The 22,313-nt window shown below is 39.5% G+C and overlaps 1 protein-coding gene across 1 annotated transcript; it reads right to left on the bottom strand.

Moving 5' to 3' along the window:
* Positions 1-224: 224 nt before the first annotated feature.
* sox18 (SRY-box transcription factor 18) lies at positions 225-22,313 on the bottom strand. Its single transcript, XM_034311539.2, has 3 exons — positions 22,184-22,313; positions 3,379-3,672; positions 225-2,222 (listed from the first exon to the last, which is right to left on the bottom strand). The coding sequence occupies exons 1-3, from the start codon at positions 22,227-22,229 to the stop codon at positions 1,243-1,245; spliced, it is 1,320 nt and encodes a 439-aa protein (XP_034167430.1). The 5' UTR covers positions 22,230-22,313; the 3' UTR covers positions 225-1,242.

Raw genomic sequence — 22,313 nt, 5'->3', positions numbered from 1 at the left:
AAACTCATTTTGTGGGTGATCAGAAAATCAGACAGGGAGAGGGAAGAGGGGGTGGAAATGAATTAGAGCTGTTAAACATTGCGACTATTCTTTCTCTCTCTGTCTCTTAAAGGATAACGGTCACCACAGACATCTCTAGTTCTACAGGCTATTCAAATATTACAAAATGTTTGTATACCATACTCTGAAAATGTGCTACAAATACAATCATTCTCATGAGCCACTCATGTTTTAAGCCTTTATTTTTGAAAAATACTCAGTGAAATGTGTGGATGTGCAATACAAATGCATTTTTGAGAACAAAACTTAAAATGCAAAAACTATTCACATGTATAAAATCAAAATGCATGTCCTCTTCAGTGTGGGAAAATGATTCTATGAAATGAATTGTGTGTTTCCAATTACTTGTTTTGATTTAATGGCTGAGAGACAGTTTTTTTTATTGAAAACACTTCTATTTGAAGATAATTACTACCAAAAGCTGGAAAGTTATTACTAACTCAACATGTCTCTCAATTGCTGACTCAGAGGATTACAGAATACATTTACAGAGGATTAATAAAATACATATATACTAAATGACCTTTTCAGTCATATGGCAAGAAAATACACAATAAATTACAGTCTTCAAGAGATCCAAATTCCAGAGATGATTTTGTGGTCTCTTTCATGAACATGACTTTCTTTGCTTGAGAGACATCAAGTGCAGAATTAAGGAGTTTCGAGTGGTTTCTCATACAGTTCAAAACATTCTGACCCAGTGCAAACATAATATTTTTTAACAATTATATAAAAGAAAGATTAAAAAAACAAATATGTAAATACAAAACCCTCTGAGAAAATGAAAGAAACATTCACATTCTTATTGTCCCTGCTATTGTAGCCTCATCTGATATGAACATTGCTGTGACTGGTATATATGAATACTGTAGCTGAATGTAGTCTGCTAAACTGTTGAAAAACTGACTGTGGCCTTGAGAACTATATGTCATAAAGCCCTTAAAAAAGGTGCAAAAAGAAACATCTTTCTGTAGTCTGTAATGTACACGTATTCTTCCGCAACTTCTAAAAAAAAAAAAAACAACCAAATATTCAATCTCCTTAACAACATTTGAAATGACTCACTTGACACTTAGGAGGAAAATTTAACCAGGCCAACACAGTTAATCAAATAAACTGATATTCTTGCACACAAAAAAATCATATACACCTGATTTTAAAACTAGCATTTGCTAGAAGTCTTTATCCAGTAATACAGGCGCTGTAGTAGACAGCGTTGCTGGCATCAGACAGGGCTGATATGAGCGTGCTGCTCTCTTCACATGCAGTGCTCCTGTTTACTCGAGTCCTGCTGGCACTCAAATACTGCTCAAACTCATGATGGTCCACTTCGCTCCAGAAATCTGCCGAAGGTCCTAGATGGTCATTATTGTCCAGGGAGGGTGGTGGAACCTGGGAGGCAGAGGGAGTAGGAACCGGGGTGGAAGATTCTGGAGGGGGAGAAAGTTGGCCAAGTTGAGAGGTGAAGGGCTGTTGTGGGGTGTTTCCATAAATCTGACCATAGTAAACACTTTGAAGTGGAACACTAGAGGGTTGTGGGACCTTAGCCTCTTCTGGGAGACTTATACTGGAATGGGAAGGGAAGAGATTGTGAGGGTTCGTAGGTTCTGAGCATTTCTCGTGCATGGAACGGCAACCTGGTGCAGGTTTCTGGTTGAGGTGGGGGTGGGGGTGGGAGTGGTGGAGAGAGTGGATATTTGGGGGATGGTGGTTAGCATGGTGGCTTTGGCTTTGCTGTTGGTGCTGGTGATAGTTGACCCAAGGTGCCAAGCCCACATCATCCTGCATGTGAGGGGGAAAGAAGACAGAGTCTCCTCCGCCCTCCTCCAGCACGTCCAGAGGAGACATCTCAGGCGTGGGGAGGCCATAGATCTCCAGATCCTGTGCACCAGATCCAGGATGAAGTTCTCGGAAATGGCCCAAAGAGGGTAGAAGGTGGTGGGGATGAGGGTGCTGGGGGTAGGCATCTCCAGTCCCAGAGCATCCACCAAGACCATGGAGAAGCAGGCCAGGCTCCACTCGCTTTATCTTTTTGGGCTGCTTTTTGCGCCGAGGCCGGTATTTGTAGTTGGGATGGTCATGAAGATGTTGCAGTCGGAGACGTTCGGCTTCCTCTACGAAGGGACGCTTGTCCAGTGTGCTCAGAGCCTTCCAGGACTGGCCTAAAAAATACATGAAGGCTATTATGTTTCTGTGAACATTATTTACTGTTTTACCTTCATTTCACAATTAATTCTAGCATAATTAAATATATCGTTTATTGTAACAGTTAGTACCGGAATAATTGACTGAAATTTAACCCGAAATTAATTAATGTTCTACATTAAACACATCTGATACCACCTCTTTTGTATTTAAGTTTTGGTTTTGTGTAAAAAAAATCAGAATCCCTGCATATTAATTCTAACTGCTACACTGTGTTAGTTGTGGAGTAATGGCTTCAGTAGTAAAGCCTATGATAGCAGCATGCCTTAACAATATGACCACTTGTTTGGTATAGAGAAATGTTTATAGTCAGTGGTTGTAGAGTTATTAACGGGTCACTACATACAGACAATTAGCAGCTTGTGGGCTAAAGACTGTCTGCTCCAAACTGCCCTTTTGCTAACAGGAAATTTAACATTTTTCAAACAAGAACATCATTTTGGTTACTTGAAGTCCAGCAATGTACAAATATTGCACAACATATGCAGGCATTTCATATTTCCGTGATCATTCGTTCCTGTTTTCTCTTGTTCCTAGAATGTTATGGACTTTGTGAGATATTTCAACATATTTACAAACCTTCAATCATCTGTAACTATCCAAACTTCTGAGCACATGCACAAACAAATGTAATGACAATAGATCTCAAAACCACAGAGACCACCACAGCATAATCAACCTATTCCATATGACTGTCCTAAACTGTGTTTGTGAAGCAATGATCTCTCACTAAAATCAGTTTTAAAAAAAAGGTTATATGGATAACACAGTTTCAGTTTTGTGAAACTGGCTATATGCAGAAACTCAAAATGAGTAGGAACCAATAACAATAATATTTGTGCATCGAGTATGCAAGTATTAACCTCGAAAGGATAATGTAGGAGTCATAAATATGAATATATTCAATCTATTATCTATTTTAGCTACTAAAGCTACAAAAGTTAACAGTCTATCTAAAAAAGTCAAAGTTGCACAATTTTAAGTGAAACAGATTTCAATATTTAATGACACAGCTCTTAATATATGTAAATTGCATGGCATCCCAAGTCAGGGCATCCTATATGTAGAAAAATGTAGAGAAAATTTTAAAAAATTCAGGTAGAGAAGTGTTACCTAGCATCTTGCTTAGCACGGCGTTGTGTAGATCTGGATTCTGCAATGCCAGCCGCTTGCGTTCATCCTTAGCCCACACCATAAAGGCATTCATGGGCCTCCGGATCCTCGGCTCAGCCCCACACTTTCCCTCACTGGATTGGCTTGAATCCGGGCTTCCTGTTCTCCTCTCCTTCACTCCACCACCTGCTTCATGATCAAACCTGCGGCTCCTCTCAGGACCTACTGGGCTGGAAGATGACGAAGCGACCCATGCTCCACACTCCACAACCTGGCTGGGCTGAGTGCTGGCCTCTGAACAATAACTAGACTCAGATATATTCATTCCAGCAAAGACCTCCTTGTGATGATGACACAAAGTTTGCTAAATTAAAGCCAATTGCAGGACCTGTCAGTTTTTTCTGGTTATGTTTGTACTGCAATTATGTTCCCCGCATACGCATGTAAAAAAAAATTATTAGAGAACAGAAAACAAAAATGACAAGAATCAAAGCAGGAATGTTGGTCTGATGTTGGTAGAAAAATAAAAATAAATTCCCAAAGATAGATGACAGTGCTCACTAGCTCCTGCTGTCCAAGCAAGCTGAGTGTTTTCAGCTCCAAATTTGAACGTTGTAGTGAGGTTTGATGGCCCTGTGTTGTAGATATATAAGTGGCCTTATCCAATCAGATGGCTGGTTGACACAGGACGTCCCGCCCCCCTCACCACCACCTCCCCAGCAGCCTCCACAGACACAGAGATGTAATCTGAGAGGGCCATTGTTTTACTCTAGTACAGAGTATACACTCACATACACACTCATACACCCACACTAAATCTCTCACGCGTGCACACACAAAGACACTGAGCCCCTGCTGGGATCCAAGTACAGGGTTGTGGTTGAGGAGGGGACCACAGAGAAAGTCATGCTCATTAGTGTTAATCTTAACGAGGAAAGCAAACCTTAAGTTTGGCTGATCTGAATCAAAGAAAAAGCATACTGTCCAGACATGGTCCAATACACACTGTTTCTGCTGCATAGTAACATGGTTTTGAGTATTATACATGTCATATGGCTCTTCCTGAGTTTTTCTTTTTTTAGAATGCTTGCATTACTTACTGTGTGCTCTGCATGACCTAACTCTCAGAGACAAAACTCTATACAAAATGAAGTCTTGTGATAATACAAAAGAGCAAACAATAAACTGGAGTAAAACACAATTAATAAGAATGATCAAATCAAGTTTTCAAAAATGTAAGAATACAAATACGACAAAACAAACACGCAAAAAAAACAATCAGTGCATCTTTACATGCTTAGCACCATTAGCGTAATGAAAAGCCGAGCTCTTCAGGGGGGTGTGTACACACATTAGCTAATTACATTCACAGATCTCAGCTAACTGTTTTAGTTATACCATCACTATGTTTTTCTTTTTTAATGAATAACATTCATTTTCTACTTGTTAGTGCAAGTATGGATAAGTGTGTAATTAAACAGATTTTTCCCAGTGGAACATCGCAATAACTGATGACAAATAAATTGGATAACAACATTAATATTTATCCATTGTGCCCTAGTGTCAGTTTCAGAGTGTTCTGAAAGGAAAGGATATGTGAAGTGAGAAACAGGGTGGGGAGCTGGAAGGCAGGGGTATGGCCCGAATCAATAATAATAATAAAAAAAAGGCAGTAATAATTGCTCTTGTGAAACTTGTTTCCCTTTTTATCATTGTAAATTGGTACAGTGTATTGTAAATGATGCAATGTAATATTACTATATACAGTCCTCACCGAAAGTATTGGAATGGCAAGGCCAATTCTTTTATTTTTGCTATACACTGAAGACATGACAACAAAAGGTGCCATGTTCTAAGTTGTTTAACACGTCTAGATGTAAATATCAGGAAATGAAAGCTGAAATTCTGATCTATCGTCAGATTCATCTTTTGATATCAAACCCAAGTGTCTTCAGTGTATAGCAAAAACAAAAGAATTGGCCTTGCCATTCCAATACTTTTGGAGGGGACTGTATGCTCACGCGCCACTTTAACAGCAACACCTGTAGTCCTGCGCATTCCTGCAATTATCCAGTCAGCCAGTCATGTGGTAGCAGTGTGATGCATGCATAAAATCATGCAGATGCAAGTCTAGAGCTTCAGTTAATGTTCACATCAAACATCAGAAAGAGGAAAAATGTGATCTCAGAAACTTTGACCGTGGTTTTTGGTGCCAGATGGGCTGGTTTGAGCATTTCAGAAACTGCTGATCTCCTGGGATTTTCACACACAACAGTCCTTAGAGTTTACACAGAATTGTGTGGGGGAAAAAAAAATCAATCTGCAGTTCTGTGGGTGAAATGCCTCGTTGACCACCACAGTTTTAAAGAGTAGTTATTTGAGTTACAGTAGCCTTCCTGTCAGCTCGACCCAGTCTGGCCATTCTACTCTGACCTCTGTAATCAACAAGGTGTTTCTACCAACAGAACTGCCACTCACTGAATGTTTGTGTTTTTCGCACCATTCTGTGTAAACTCTAGGACTGTTGTGCATGAAAATCCCAGAAAATCAGCAGTTTCTGAAACAATCAAACAAGCTTGTCTTGCATTAACAAGCATGCCATGGTCAAAGTCATTGAGATTACATTTTTACCCCATTCTGATGTCTGCTGTGAACATTAACTGAAGCTCTTTACCTGTATCTGCATGATGTTATGCATTGCTCTGCTGCCACATAATTGGATAATTACATGAATAAACAGGTGTACAGGTGTTCCTACTAAAGTGGCCGGTGAGTGCATATACAATATATGGCCAAAGGTTTGTAGACACCTGACCATCATAGCTATATGTGGTTCTTCTCCAAACTGCTGCCACAGAGTTGGAAGCACACAATTGTCTATTGGATGTCGTTGTATGCTGTAGCATTACAATTTTCCTTCACTGGAACTAAGGGGTCCAAACATGTTCCAGTATGACAATGCCCCAGTGCACAAAGCACGGTCCGTGAAGATGGTTTGCCAAGGTTGGAGTAGAAGAATTTAAGTGGCCTGCACAGAGCCCCTACCTTAACCCCACTAAACACTTTTGGGATGAATTGGAACCCCAAATATGTGCCACGCTTCCTCACCCAATATCAGTGCCTGATCTCACTAATGCTCTTGTGGTTGAATGAGCAAATTCCCACAGCCACGCTACACAATTTAGGGTTAAATATAGGGTTCCCATATAAGTGGAGGTTATTACAACAGCAAAAGGGGGACTAAATTTGGAATGGGATCTTCAAAAAACACATATGAGTGTAATGGTCAGGTGTCCACAGCCTTTTGGCCATATAGTGTACTTTTATTCTGGACATATCAAAAGTTGGAATACACACTTTTATAAATCAGAAAAGGAAAACAAACACTACAACAAGATCTGTGGACTTCCTTTAAAAGGAAAAATATGTATGATAACAAGTGGTAAGATATAAGAGATGTCCAGAATTCAGTTCATCTTCTTAGGGGACCGTCTTAATATTTTATTCTGCAAAATGAATGAATGAATACGCTGGATAATTAAGTGGTTCAGTTTGATTCCCTCTGTGCCTATCAATTGCCTATCCTTTTTTTTTTTTTTTTTGCAGCTCGACTACTGATTATAAACTGCCTCTCTCTTTAATAGACAGCACAGTCAACAACACTGTAAGTTATACTTGGCCAGTTAACATTTAACCTGGCACAGAGTGGGTAGATGTGGATGTTTAAAATCCATTTCTCTTAAAATTCTCAAGAAATAGAAACAAAACCATCCTTCAGCACATACACATTTAAATAGGCATGGCCACACACAACCTCGCACACACATGTAGACTTGTAGACGCCCATACACTTACATTTTGGTGAATTTATGTATGTATGGGAAGATGGAATAATAACCTCTTGTCTGTGATGAATGCAAAACATTCCCATGGATTTGATTCCAAGGGAAAGCTGAACATGTGGCTTGCTGGTGAACTGCGAGTGCTATGCCTGTCTCCATGTGGAAACCACAAATTAGTGCTTTAAGTCGATGTCTCCACACCTATGCTATCCTATTCATCCAGGCTATGTACGGCCAACATTCCCCCCAACTGAGCATTATATCACCAGTTCTCGGTTTTATGACTACATCCATGGTGGGATTTAAAGCCTATGATCCGTGTCTTATACTGCATTCTTAATCTGCATTCTTTTCTAAACAGTTTATTGTTCTTGTTTCTCTTACTATAAATTTTACCGTTTAGTTTTTTTTTGTCCTGTTCATTTTATCTTTCTAAACTGCTGCTTTTAAGTGATTTCTGTCGATTCATGTAAACAACATTAAGTGCTTGATTGTAATTCTGTGTAATTAGCCCCTTTTGATGGCACTCAAAATGGGATTTTAAATGGCTTCTATTGGATGGCTGTCTAATTATATTGTCTGGTCAGATTTTTTTATACAGCAGCAATTTTTAATACAAAAAAAAAAAAACTACAAAAAACTAATTCACATTCAATTCAGATTCAGAGACAGTTATGATTAAGCTCAGCTTATGATCTCACAACACAGTTGTTTTTTTATGATGACATGCTCTTCAAAAACCTTTTAACTACAGATCCTTCAAGATAAGCTAGCCATTTAATATTTTGCTAAACAAAATCTTGGGTGTTATGGTATTTTTTTTGACAAATCAAGACTCCCATCCATGTCTATGTGTGAAAAATGTTACTAGCAATTAACTACTGTAGCTCGCCAGCTATATGGAAAATATTACATACAGTACATTACAGTACTGTTGTAGAGTAACAGCAAGCAATGTCAGTAAATGCGAGTTACTCTCCTGATATAGCAACAATTTCCCAGTTTTATTATAGACTGAATATCATATGTCAGAGATGGTAATTTAAGTGAGGAGCACTATTCTGAATGACATGAATCCCTTTTTATATATCTATTTTACCTTTTCTGTTTTTCATTATATCCTAATAATGATAAATATCAGATAAATTCATCTATATTGGAGATATTTTACTTTATTCTGTGTTTGCAGTGTTTGTGTGGACTGATTGCGGAAATAATTTGTCAGTGAATTTCAGCCACCTACTATTAAATGACAGTCAGGAAACTGCTGTAAACAAGGATCATCTAAATCCAAATCTTATTCATCCAAGAGATCTGCATTGATATTAATAATGGTAAGAGGGCAAAATGACAGAAATATTAAGATACAGATGAGACATGTCACCTAATATATGTTAAATCTCTCTCTCTCTCTCTCTCTCTCTCTCTCTCTGTGTGTGTGTGTGTGTGAGTGGTTTAGGTCACATGTGTCTATATTTCACTGATATGTCCTCAACATTAAAAGAATTTATATTTAATAGCAGGACAACTATGCAACCTCCATTAAATTTTCACTAAACTTATATAAAGGTCATACACGTGCACACACACACACACACACACACACACACACACACACGCACACACACACACGTCTTACTGGCAGGGGAAGGGTGGGATATAACAAGGGGGCATGTACAGTAGTATGCACGGTGACGCTTTCCCTTTGTCCTCTTTCTTTTTCTCAGATGATGAAAGTTGGATACATGACAGAGGCCTTCGCCTAGCTGTCTGCTCCGTGTTTCCCCTTGAGTATTCTTGCCACTGTAGTTGTGTGTGTATGCTGACTGTTCTGCATCTGTACTAACATTTCTCCACCCATACCTCAAGAAACAGGAAGTCAGGGATGTTCCTACTGGCTGCCTTTATGAGTCCTGATAAGATCAGAGGGAACGAGTGAGGGGAAGCGAGGTAGAGAGAGATAGAGAGACAAAGGGAGAGAGTGCTGAAAGGACTAAGGATAAAGGTTAGGAAGGGAAAAAGAGGACATTAGTCCTTCAACTCAGCCATGCCTTTTAAACTGTGTGTATTTGTGCATGCGTACATTTTTGTGTGCCATGCTCGGCGTCACTGTCCTCTGGCCTCCTGCCTGTCGAGAGTGGCAGCGCCCCCTCTTCACCACTGTCTGCTTGTCTCTGTCAGTAAGTGTGGGAGTGTGTGTGTGTGTGTGTGTGAGAGAGAGAGAGAGAGAGAGAGAGAGAGTGGGAGACAGAGGAGACAGAGGAGAGTGGAGGCACCACACCTACACCACAGCGGAAATTTGGCAAAGGCTCCAGACTCAGCGGCTAGAGGAGGAGAACTTCGCTACTTTCTCATCTTTTATTTCTTTATTTACCACATGGGGGAGGATGCATGTTTGAAAATTCACTCACACAACCGTCACACACACACACACACACACAGGAAAATTCTAGCCATTCTTATATGATGGTATGAGTAAGTATGCTGTTTGTGTGTACTTGCTATGTTTATCTGTCTGTGTGTATCAGTTTGAAAGTAGGACAGTGTATGTAAGTGTGTTTGTTCCTAAGTGTGGGAGAGGTCATGTCCACACACAGTGCTATTCTCTACCTTTAGCAGATGGGAAATGTGCTGATGGATGGAATACACTGTGTTTGGGAATCCCCCGACAGCCACACACACACACAGACACACACACACACAAATAATGATGTTACATAACGAATATAGAAAAGTCATCAATAATCATATCAGCATTGTTTACTGAAAGCCCAACCATTATGTCATCACTTAAACTAGATTTCAGCTGCTGCTGTTTTTCTTAAGAAGATTACATGAAGGCTGTTATAAGAAGTGGCATGAATCACTACTCGTTTCCAGAACAAGAACTTACACCTAGTAACAACTGGATGACCCTTTCATAAGAAATTCACATTAGCTACTTCTTGTTCCACATAATGTTAGAGGCTAGAAATTCCAGTCGTCCATTTGAAATGGGTGCACAGAATCAGATGCTTTTCAGTCAAGACATATTTCTTGTTAGCCTGAGACAAGGCAATATGTTTGCTCATTAAAACTAGAACAGCTAAGGCACTTAGCTAGTTAAAATCCTCTGTCAATTCATTATCTGTGCTATCTGCCCACACCTTCAAGGCAAATTGTCTGATTGGTTGGTCAGGGAAGCAAGATGCGATCAAAACATTCTGGTGAATTAGCTTGGTGAGCATGATTCCAACTCATTATTTCTTCAGATTTCAAAAGATATACATGTCTTCCAAGTAATAGGTATAGTTTCCCTTGGGGGGACTTTTCAAAATCCAATTTTTTATTTCAAATTGCATAGGGAATTGGAATATAGGGAAGATCTACTCTCACACCCAGTTGTCATAATACAGATCATAGAAAATACATATTTACTAAGTTACATTTTTTTTTCTCTTTAAATATGGTAAAGTAAGAGCAATTAACAGATAATAGAATTAGCACCTAGCAAACTAGACACACACACAAAAAAAGATACTAGGCATAGTTTTTTCTTTTTCTGCATTCCTGTCAGATGAGACAATCTGAGGCCAATCAAAAGGAAGAGGAAGTGTCTATATTAAGCTCAGCCCAGCTCATTTAACAGTAGTGTATAATAATCAGATTTTAGCATGAGTAGTGCTAAGTGTGGAGGTGTGGCAGCTCACAGGTCACTTTCCCAGGGTACACCTCTTCTATCTGAAGCCACCAGACGGGACCCATCTCCCTGTTACCTTCCTCTGCCCTTCTGACCGGCAATGTTATGATAGTGACTTGGCCTGAGACACAGGAAGCCTAAGCTATTCACTTAAATAAATCTTTTCTCTTCACAGGAGAATGCAGATCCCAAGGCATTTCACAGTGATAAGCGTTGTTAGCAATGCTGATTAGGAGCCTGGGTTGAGAGCTAAGAATAGGTGATAGCTGACGGTGCAGTTGTCCCACATGCTCTCACAATCACAAATGCGTAGCAATTCACATGATTCAGCTTTGGCTAGGGTCATTTGTATCTCCACTGATTTCATTTCAGCTATATTTGAAAGACAAAAAAGATGAAGTGAACTCAATGGGTGTTTGCGTATGTGCATTCACACAACTGTGAAATTTAATTCAAGCCAAGGTTTAAAGGTGTATTATTTTGCTGAGGTAAAGAAGAAGAAGAAGAAGCTTTGCTGAGGTAACCCTGTAGCCCTGTAAATATCCGTTTTGAAGGGCCTTTAATTACAATGTAAAAAAAAGTCAATTTAATACAGCAACAATTCATATAGTCAAATAAGAACAATGATCATCATTTTGATAAGATGTTGAAAAATTTATATTGATATTGATAGCTTGGTGGCTCAGATTCCATAATTTTTCACTAAACTTACATAAAGGGCACATACACACAGGTTAAATATTTATTTTTACATTTTATACTGGTCATTGTTGTGATGTATCCATGTATACGCATATTTGCATACACTCATTCACACCTAGAGATATCTTGTTTTTGGGAAGTGGGTAGTAACCAGAGAACCTAGAGGAAATCCATGCAGACACAGGGAGAAAATGAAAACTCCAATTCCAGGAATCTCAGCATGAATAACACTTTGGAAGAGTCTTTAAAAATGTAGTTGGTATGTGCCCTGGGAGCTCACTGCAAGGAAAAAGAAAGTAAACCAAAGAGTGTGATCTCACAGGCTTATTAAACAGGCTATAATGTAGTGACAGCCTCAGTTTATTTTAATTTATGCCACAATATCATGATTGTAGTATTAAGTAAACTCATTCAATTCAATTTTATGACTGTTTTTATCAAAAGACATTAGCACAAAGCAGCTTTACAGAAACTCAGATACAGGAAACACTCCCTGAGACATTTACATTTTACAGACAATATGAGGAAGAAACCTTGAGAGGAACCAGACTTAAAAAGGAATCCATCCTCTTCTGGATGACACCAGATGGAGGGATTATACATCATTTGTAGATGAGTAAAGGCAAACGGTAATAATCGTGTTGAAAGGATGTTGAGTACAACCATATTATGAGGTCATCACAGTCTTTATGATTATAGCAGCAGTTCTTAGAAGGTACAAATCTACAGAATCCAAGTGATATTTTCCACTGAAGCGAGGGTGAGACATTGGCATAAACTGTTATTGGTAAAGTACAAATCATTAAGTTATTCATGTGGAACCATGCACCGCAGCAGTAGGTGAGTTATAGTATTTAGATGAGCTTTGAATCTAATGCTCTCTCTGCCACATTCCTGGTATTGTCTGTGGTCTGGTGGAAACTTTCAAATTAAAAGAATTAGAATTCTGAATGCATTTGAATATTAATGAATTATAATTTTACACCACAGTGTATGTGACACAATTCCACAATTGATTAAATTTAACCAACTAGCATTCTATTTCACCCATTCTAAACACTTGTGGCATTGTAAATCACTGGGATAACATACTCTATAGCAACAGTGGGCTTCATTTCTCAAGCTGGATGCAAATAGATTTATTCATTAACTGTTCATGATAGCATTTAAACAAAAAAATTGGTATTCATGAAAATCCTGTAATTTCAGAAAATAGTTTGTATCCTACTTGTGCTCTTTAATATAATGTTAACTAAGGTAACTTTTGATTGAACCACTTCAAATCATATAATTTGCATGGATTACCATACTTTTATATATAGTTTGTAGTGTCAAGTTGAAATTGCTTTTTTTTTTTTTTTAAAAATTACAGCATTTAGCAGACATTGTTATCCAGAACAACTTATAGAAGTGCTTTGTAGTCTTTATCAAAAACACATTCTCATGCTAGTTCACTAGGTCAGGGACTGAATACCATGGAGAACATTTTATGAAACCCAGTCATTTTATATTACTGGCAATATTGAAAGAATATGAAAAATACAGAAAGTGATCCAACACAAACCCACAAATTAAGACAAATTCAAAGTCATTCAGTTATAACTAAAGAAATGCTCCTGTAAAAACAGAGGACAGGCTGGTTTGTGCATAGCTGTAAGCCATAAACAAATGTCTCAGCTGATGGAAGAGGTCATGTTTTTTAGGGAAAGGATGTTTAAAGACTAGTATGATTTCTTGTAAGTCAGTTCTGTTTGCCGCAGAAGCCATTTTTAAAATAGCGGGTTCCCTGTGTGACGTGCATGGTGTGCATGATCACCTGGGTACAGTGTATTTTTTTTTAATCCTCCATTTTCATGTCACACCATTTTCTTGTCACCACACTTGATTAATTCACACCTAATTTACCTTTTCTGTAATTTTTCTCTAGATTTCGATCTTTTCAGGCACTGTTAACCTGCTTAATATTTTATTGGCATAGAAGTGAGTTAAAATAACTTCCACTTCTGACTTTTCTGTCACTGTTCATTTCATGTTTCCAGCCCTCTGTGGGCTTGACCCTTTATGGAGTTTTGTGAGCATCACTAAATACAATTGAGCTGTGTAAGGAACACGCTTTTCACTTTATATGTGATCTACAAATGCACAGCATGACATCTCTGCATCTTTATTGAAAACTACAAGGTTAATTGACTAATTTACAAAGTTGAAATGACCTTGGGCAGAAATCCCTGATTTAAACACCCCAGAGTCCTCTGCTCATCAACACATGTAAAGAAAAGTTAATCAGCAGAGCATGCAGTTTCCCAAATTTTTGGATAAAATGATTACTAGCAAAAAAAAAGGGCAATTTTCAGAGGCACCCATTTCAGTTTGGCATCCTGCATAAGCTTGTAAGAATGGGCCTTTAGTGACTCCAGCACAGGATCCACGTCAGGCCTTTAGTGGTAGATGGCCAAATTTAGTGGCCAAATCTCTCCATCCACATGGGACAGGAGTTCTGCTTGGAGAGGAAGTCACCAGGGTGTTCCCACAACTACCAAAGGCAGTAGTGGTTTGCAGTTTTCTAAGTGCCATGTGCTTTGTGACCTAGTTGCTGTATGGTGTGTAATAAATGGTAATGGTATTAATGTTAGGACCACATTGCATCTCTAGCAAGCTAGTGCTTGGGCTCCTCTCACTAAGACAAGGACCTTTCCATCTTTGGTGTTTGGGACCCAGTAGTAAGCTAATAACCCACATCTGAAAGTTCGTAGCTCCAGCAAGCATAGTGCAAGCCTAGAGGAATCACCACTGCAGCTGCTATCATCAGTCCTAGCATCCTCTACAACACATGGGGCCTGATTAAATCTGATTGACAAGCATAATAATTTCTGCCACACATTGGGGTGATAGGCTTGTTAGTATTCTCTCTGAATCAGGCCTTTATGCCAAAATGCCTTTCTGAGTTTACTATAAGACAGTAATGTGTGCAAGGATTGTGGACATGTCCTAAATAGGCTGATCACTGACGGGGACACATAGGAGCTAGTCATCTGTAAGGCAGTATCCTGATGCCATTGGCCATCACAGGAGAAAATGTTGCTTGCATACATAAAAAAGTGACGATATATGGACAGGCCAAAGGGTAGGATTTTGAATTGGAATGCAAATTCTTGGAATGTGACACTTTAAAAAGCATCCATTGAGGCATTGGGAATATGGAAATAAGTGTCCCGCATGTCCACTGACTTCAACCAGCCCTGTGGTTGCACAACTTGAACTACATCAGCCCTCTCAAATCTAGAAGTGTCCTTCTTCTGAACGTGGAAGTTGAATAGAACTGCTTGCTTTGAACCCTGGGGACCTTTTCAGTTGTAGCTCTGTCCAAGAGAGAACAATCTTTAGAGCAATAACTTTGTTGGGGTCCATTATCAACAAAGCACCAAGAAGGTTGAACTGTAGTTTGTATCACTGTGACATTGTCAACAGGACCCAGTGATCTCAGGTAGCAATGCTTTTAGCTGTAAAGCACCCTGTCACCAGCCTCTGCCTTTCAGGGGTATACTCCATGGAATTCATTAGTGACAGGGGTACTGTCTAGGGCCTACCCTGTGGGCTTGACAGGGGCACTCAGGTACCTACCAGGGTGTCTGAGGGTGTGATTCTCCCCTTCTGTTAGGCAGAGAGGACCCTTGTTAGAACACAGAACTACGTGATGAGCTTATTATGCCAAGTGGGCAGTCTTTTTAATAGTGCTGGCTTTGTGATTCAAAAACCTATACTTTCTTATTTAGGTCCTATTTAGAGCTTCTTGGCACACAGGGCAGATTTCTCAGGGTTTCTTTGCATGTCTGGAAGAATGTATTGTACAACTTGTTACCAGCAATAAACCAGGTTGGCTCAGGTGCCCAACTGCTAGGAGCAAGGTGTCAATCAGCTTCCCTACAGAGTTTAAAGCCTGTCAGCTAGCAGTCTGGAAGCTAGCAGGTGCTGACCCAGACCCTTCTTCGGACAATGATGTTTCAACTGTTTAAACATTATTTCCCTAGAAACATTTCCCAAGTACAAGATAGAATCGTAGACATAGAATCCTCATGTTACTCTGCTAAAAAAAGGGAGTATGACTGGTTATTGCACTATAATATTAGATAAAAACCCAACCCAAGTGAAGAGAAATGAGGAGTCAATTGCGTGGAGGGAAAACCTATTCCAACACCATAGCTGTTGAAATCCAGCTAAACATCAATTAACAGCTTGTGGTATGGAGAAGGAAAACCACTCAATCATGTGGCCACAGGCCTGCTTGTTAGTGATATGCTGGGGATGTGAGGGATACTTGGAGATGACAGTGCTAAAAGTGAAACCAACCTGGCAGGGAGAAATGAGAGGTAAATGCTGCTTATCAAGCAGACAGTAAATCCTACAAAGGATAATTTTGTAGTGATACCACCGTTATCCTAAGCTGTTAAGCAGACAGCTCCATATTGTGCACATGCAGTTTAATGTTGACAAGGTGCAAAGAAGACCAGGAAAGAGGGCTGTAAGATAGGGGTATTTATTGCAAACACTGTGTCATTCATTATGTGACTTTGTTGGAAAACCTCTGCATGTGTGCTCACATATACAAGAAAGTTTCTAGATGATGCTCACTGACCCTGGCAGTTAAGAGGAGGAAAATAAGACTGCTGTACACTAGTCACTTCCTCTTGAGTGATTCGTGTTTATGTACATATCGCGGTAATTTCTTTACACCATTTTGATGTCTGAGCTGTGAATAAATGATTCTATTTATCATACTTCCTCAGTCATTCTCCTTATTCTTGGACCCCCTTCCAATCGCCCACTCCTTCACATGCTAGTTGCTACTTTCAGCTTCAGATGCACCATATTTTTTGTATATGTTTCTGGCTGCAACTTTCAAGATCTTGAAGGTTGCAATCTAAAATTGACTCTCTTCCCATCTGTGTATACACATTTCTGTGCACTGGTTTCAAATGGTAAAACAAACTCTTGAATACCATGACACAACAAGCTATTCAGTATAATTAATGACGTGACTAGCACTGAAGAGAAATGGAAAATTCTGCTGGTGGCAGAAATACAAAATTACATACATCTGTATGACTCATCAGTGAGAGACAACTTTCACCTTGCCCTTACACACGGTGGCGAGAATAAAATGCATTTTAATTGCAGGGACTGAGTGCTCATTCACTCCTTGTTTGCACAACATATGATTGATCTGCACCACACAAGGATTATGAAAAAAATACACCTTTTCTCTATTAGATAGTGCTAAAAACTACACACTATATGTAGTCATACATTTGTGTAGGTTGATGGTAGGACAGTATTCAAACTTGACAAGTTTTACTTATAAATAACAGGAATATAAATATAACAGGAAAAACATGTTGAAGGATGCTTTGGGACCAAGGAAAATTTGCACTATTTTTGGTCATGCTACTAGGCATATATACATTTCACAAATTTTGGTCAATATACATCATAAAATAATAAAAGTAGGAAAATTTACTTCATGACAGTACTGCACAGCAAAAATGGTAAGAATGTATGCTACTTTTAGTATTGGGTGTTGTTTAGGGAGATAGTTAGCTCTTTTTTACGGCAAATTCTTATACAAGTTCCTTAAAAAAATGTAGGTACAACTCATTGTTTTGCGCTCTGACAAAAGCCTGAAAAAACAGCCCATCTCCTGCAATTAAATTCTTTGTGTTTCTTTGCTTATTGGATAAAGGTTGAGTGGTTATAACCAAAGGGAAGTATGGTTTATGCTACTGACTTAAATCTTAAGTCGAAATTTTATGTAGTATTTCATATACCATTTGGCACAACAAAGGAATATTGCTCTCTTTCCAGTATCTTCCCCCAAACAATCAGAAAATATTATTTTTATTGCAGGAAAAAGAGCTGAAATGCAAATACTCTGTGCTTTTCATGGCCCCCTTTTTTTGTGGGAGCACAAAAGTCATGTTGTGATTTGGGGTGGTCTGTCCTTTTGGGCATGGATAGAGATTAGGCTGAGACTCCCGTTATGGCAGATCGGAGCACCATAGGACATCAACTGAACTTTTATGAGAAGCTAGGCTGGTTTAGGTGGCCAAAAGCCTGGAGTCCATGTAGGGGGTCCTCCAAAGCAAGGTGCATCAAATGCATTTTTTTTTTTTTTGTGGTATATACAGTATATTTCCTTCAAGGCTGTTGTGAAGAAGCACACTGGATTTTAATTATACTCAGTAGATCATTCATGCAATAGCACCTTTAGTAAAATAAGGGGGTAAACCAGTGGAAAAAATGTACAATGAAGGCTGTCATTTTTCAACTAATTTCAGGTTTACTAAGTTGTATTTATAATGTTCATGTAAAAAAGCACTTATAGAAAAATATGTCTAGCTTTTGATATTATAGTTCTATCACAAGGACACTAATTTAGCAAAATCTGCCGTTCTTTTCCTTACCCTGAAGCTAGCTAGCAAGGGGCTTGTATTAACTAACATTCATTTTAAAACAGATACACAGGGAACATTATTGACTGTAAGACTACATACAAGTTTAAAAAGGGGCTAGTTCACCTGTGACACTTGTGCATTACTGATAATTCAAGTGAGTGTATGGACCTTTTTTAGCCCTCAGGGATAACTGGATAAAGTTTTAACTGTTGTACAGTTATTTCCATTTAATTTCACCTGAAAATGTAGCTGTTGTCTGCAAATATAGTTATGATTATTGTAGATGCATGCCATTACAAAGGAATACTGTGTTTGTATTGTGTCTGATTTGCAGAAGTTTGACGTCCTTTTGCATCAAGCATGTGCATTCCGAAAAATGTGTTCAGCATGCTATGACTGACATTTTGATATTTCATAGTTCTGCCCATTTTGAACAGATTTCTGTGGCTAATGCTGCTGTTCTCTTGGAGATGGGCAAGGTCTAGTGTTTCTTTCTAGACTTCTTGTCATATTATGCTGCAGTGAGATGGTGTATACTCTGCTACTAGAAGATATTTCCCCCGTAACCAATGTGGTGTCCACTCTTTATTTGTTGAGGACCTGAAATGAGAAAGTACAGCCTCATCCAGGAGCAGGAGACTCCTCAATTGAACAAGGCAACCATCTTAAAAAGACGAGAGCTTCCAGTGTTTGTGTTTGCCACAAAGTCAGGGAAACTATTCTGTGGTCAGTGCAGCTATTTGGAAAATTTTAAATACATGAGGGCAGGGATTTTAAATTGATGTGTATGTGCATCAGTGTGTATGTGTGTGTAAGAAACTGAGTTAGTTTGTAACAAATGTGGTCAAGTGAAAACATATAGCACACTTGGGCAATACGCTTGTGAGAGCATATTTGGATAATAGGATGGTATCTAAATGTGTGTGTGTGTGTGGTGTATTCCCTGACTGACAAGCCACATGGCTCCAGAGAAGGTAAACAGAGTCTCCACAACAACAATTAGGCTTTAAATATAGAGTATTTAACACACACACAAAATTAGGCTTTAAATATAGACTCGTGTTAACACACATACACACTCAATTAGACTTTAAATATAACAGCGGGCATGTGCGTGCACACTGACGGAGACAGAATCCTGCTGAGTAATAGTTGGCTGGTTTGGCTCTGGTAGAGATTTCAGGTCCACTAAGAAAGCAGTGCTAAAGATTTCACACACAAACACACACCCACGCACATACATGCTCTCTCTCACACACTATACACACTCACTGAAACACAACTGAGTTGCTGAATAAGCAGCATGAATCGCACTCTCTCTCCCTCTCTCTCTCTCACACTGTATCACACACACACACACACACACACTAAGAAGGGCCACATGGTAAACTGAAACAGACTAGACACTAAGTCACTAAGACACAGGTTCCCAATGCTGGTCCTGGAAAACATCCTGTCCTGCACATTTTAGTGTTTTCCCTGCTCTAACACACCCACTTCAACTAATCAGCTAATTAACAGTCCTTTCTGAGTTGAAGTGGGTGAAGTGGGTGTTAGAGCAGGGAAAACACTAAAATGTGCAGGGCAGGGGGTTCTCTACTACCAGGATTTGGAACCTGTGCACTAAGGTGAACAAATCTCATTACAAAAATCATTTCTATCATTCGTTTGCCATTGATGGGCTTCACAACTGCAAATGGCGACAATGACTAGGTTTTGCTATGGTATTTTACAATATATACATTTCTATATACGGTATATCAGGGGTTGACAAATCACTTGCCTGGGCACCCAGGACAAGCAGATTTTAGGTCCAAGATATAATTATTATTTTTTATAGTTGACTGGCAGATAAGTAGATTCAACAACCAGAAAAACGAAAATACTCACTTTCACAAAACATTCAGCAGATCAGCTGAGTCAGTGAGCTCAATGAGTCCTGTTTGGGCTCATTTGGTCAGAGCAGGAGATTTCCTTGCAGGAATTCTCTCTTACTCTGATGAGACTTATGAAAAAAGTTAAACAAAGTGCACCTCATGATATGATAAATGCAGAAGTTCTATTGTGTGACCAATTTGTACAGCATGTGTCTAATAGTGTCCTTCATAGAGAATTAAAGCAGTTGATACACCCCCACCCAACTGCCACTTTACTAGAGGTATGTGGGGAAGTTATATGATGGGAGTGGGACAGTATGCAAGGGGGTACTAGGGGCCAAAGCCACTCTGTTCTGTATATGCATGGCTTCCAGTATGGTGTCCATGGGGCCGCCAGTTTACCTACTAGTACCTCTAAGGATTCTGAACTGGATGAACTGAAGAGCAAATAAATCAGCTCACTTGAATGGTTGCACTCTTTAAAGACTCCCATCGATGTAGTAGGTCCCCTCACCATGGCCCCATTATATGTAGAAGGTGCTAGAATCCTGGTGATTATGTGCAGGATTGTGATGGAGAGCAAATTGCTTCTTGTGTTGGGGCTAATGCAGTTAATGAAGTTTCTACTTCTAGCCATAGTAAGCTGCTTTCCCTGAATCAGCTGCAGGAAAACTAGTTCCCACCAAGCTATAGAGCCACGATTTGGGTGGGGCACCTATGGGCTCAGGGCTTGGTCTAGGTGTGTGTATTGTGTCAAAGTTGATGTCTGTATGTCCACACATACATGTCTGTATTGGTGAGGTACATTGTTTGTTAGACACTAGTTTCATGGTATCAACAATGACTGAAAGTTTGTTCTCTCAGCAATTTGAGCCTTGGGGTCTTGATCATCTCCAATCATGCCAGTGGTTGCAACTTTGAGCTGCCAGTGGGCTGGAAATTCTCTATATTGGTTACTTGGAGCTGGTTGTTGAGCTCTGCAGTAATGTATTCCCCAGCTGTGGTATACATGTTGTTAAGAACCCTCCTGGCAAGTTGCCCTCCACAGCCCCTGGTGTTTTGGGGATGAAGTCACAAGAAAACGTTATCAGGAACTCTTTAGTCAACATGACTCTTGTTTCTTCCTGTTACCTTCGGTGTCACAAGCCCCAAGTTCTGCAACATTGCCATCAGTTGATCCAGTCTTCCTTCATTTGAAGTAAGGGGGCGAGGTGGTAGGGTGTGCAGCTATCCAGGGGATGTGATGCAATTTGAAGTTGCCACATGCTCTGAACAGCTCTCTGGCAGTATGGTGCTGTTTCAGCCTCAAGACCCAGGCCTACTGGTTGGGTTATTGGCTTTGCCAGCCTTGGTCCCCCTGAAGCAGTCTACTGTTCAGATACTCATTGTAAAAGTAGGGAGGACTAACATGTCCAAGTATAGCCCCATGAAACTGGAGTGTTTGGCACTCAAGTGGACTATGACAGACAAAAATTTGGGGAGTACATTTTAGGGCATAAGTATGAGTTGTGTACTGACAATAATCCACTCAGTCACCTTTCTTCAGCCAAACGGGGGCCACTGTGAAGCAATGGGCTGACCAGCTTGCAGCCTTTGACTTTGAGATCAAGTACCAGTCTGGCAGAAGTAATAAGAATGCCGATGCTCTTTCTCAACAGTATTTGCCTGCTGACTATTCTTTAGATCACATAGTGGCAGGTACCTCCATTCCAGCAATTGTGAGTGATACATGCCTCTGGTCAGATGGCGATGGCACAGTGTAAGGAGACAGAGAAAGTTGTGCTGCTTCCATTAGTGTGACAGTTTATTACAGTTATCAGTGCAATCCTTCATCAAATTTCCTTGACATTTCTGTTCACCATTTGACAGCCTAACACAGCACACGTGCATCCTATTACATCAATAAATTCTGGTTGTCATGAACCCAGTTCAGTGTGATTCTTGTAAACCTTCACTATACATCGACACATATTAATATACATTCTTTTCATTGTATACATCAGGATGATAAACATAAATACAGTATTCAAAATGGGTTTAAGTGCGCAGAAGCTTACCATATTAACTCAAACATAAGCTTATAAGTTACCTCAGCACAGCTAATCATGGCCACTAGCTTCGCCATGCTTCAGTGAACTCGGGAAATCAATTCAAATAGCAATGTTAAATAATTCACTTTGACAGCTCATATGCTTTGTTTAAGTAATCATGATGTTCTATCACCAAAGTCTCTACTTTTTAACAAGATTTACCCACCTAAAACACAGGAACAGGGAGACTGAGAAAGTTGTGCTGCTTCCATTAGTGTGACCACTCTGGTAATGGTTGCCAGCTCCAGCAGTACGCAACAAAACCTCCAAAGTCACTAAACAGCACACCACCTCTA

Source organism: Pangasianodon hypophthalmus, chromosome 16 (assembly GCF_027358585.1).
Source record: "Pangasianodon hypophthalmus isolate fPanHyp1 chromosome 16, fPanHyp1.pri, whole genome shotgun sequence".
Taxonomy (NCBI): Eukaryota; Metazoa; Chordata; class Actinopteri; order Siluriformes; family Pangasiidae; genus Pangasianodon; species Pangasianodon hypophthalmus.
The sequence above is the reverse complement of the archived record's forward strand: the minus strand, read 5'-3'. Positions and strand labels throughout refer to the sequence as shown.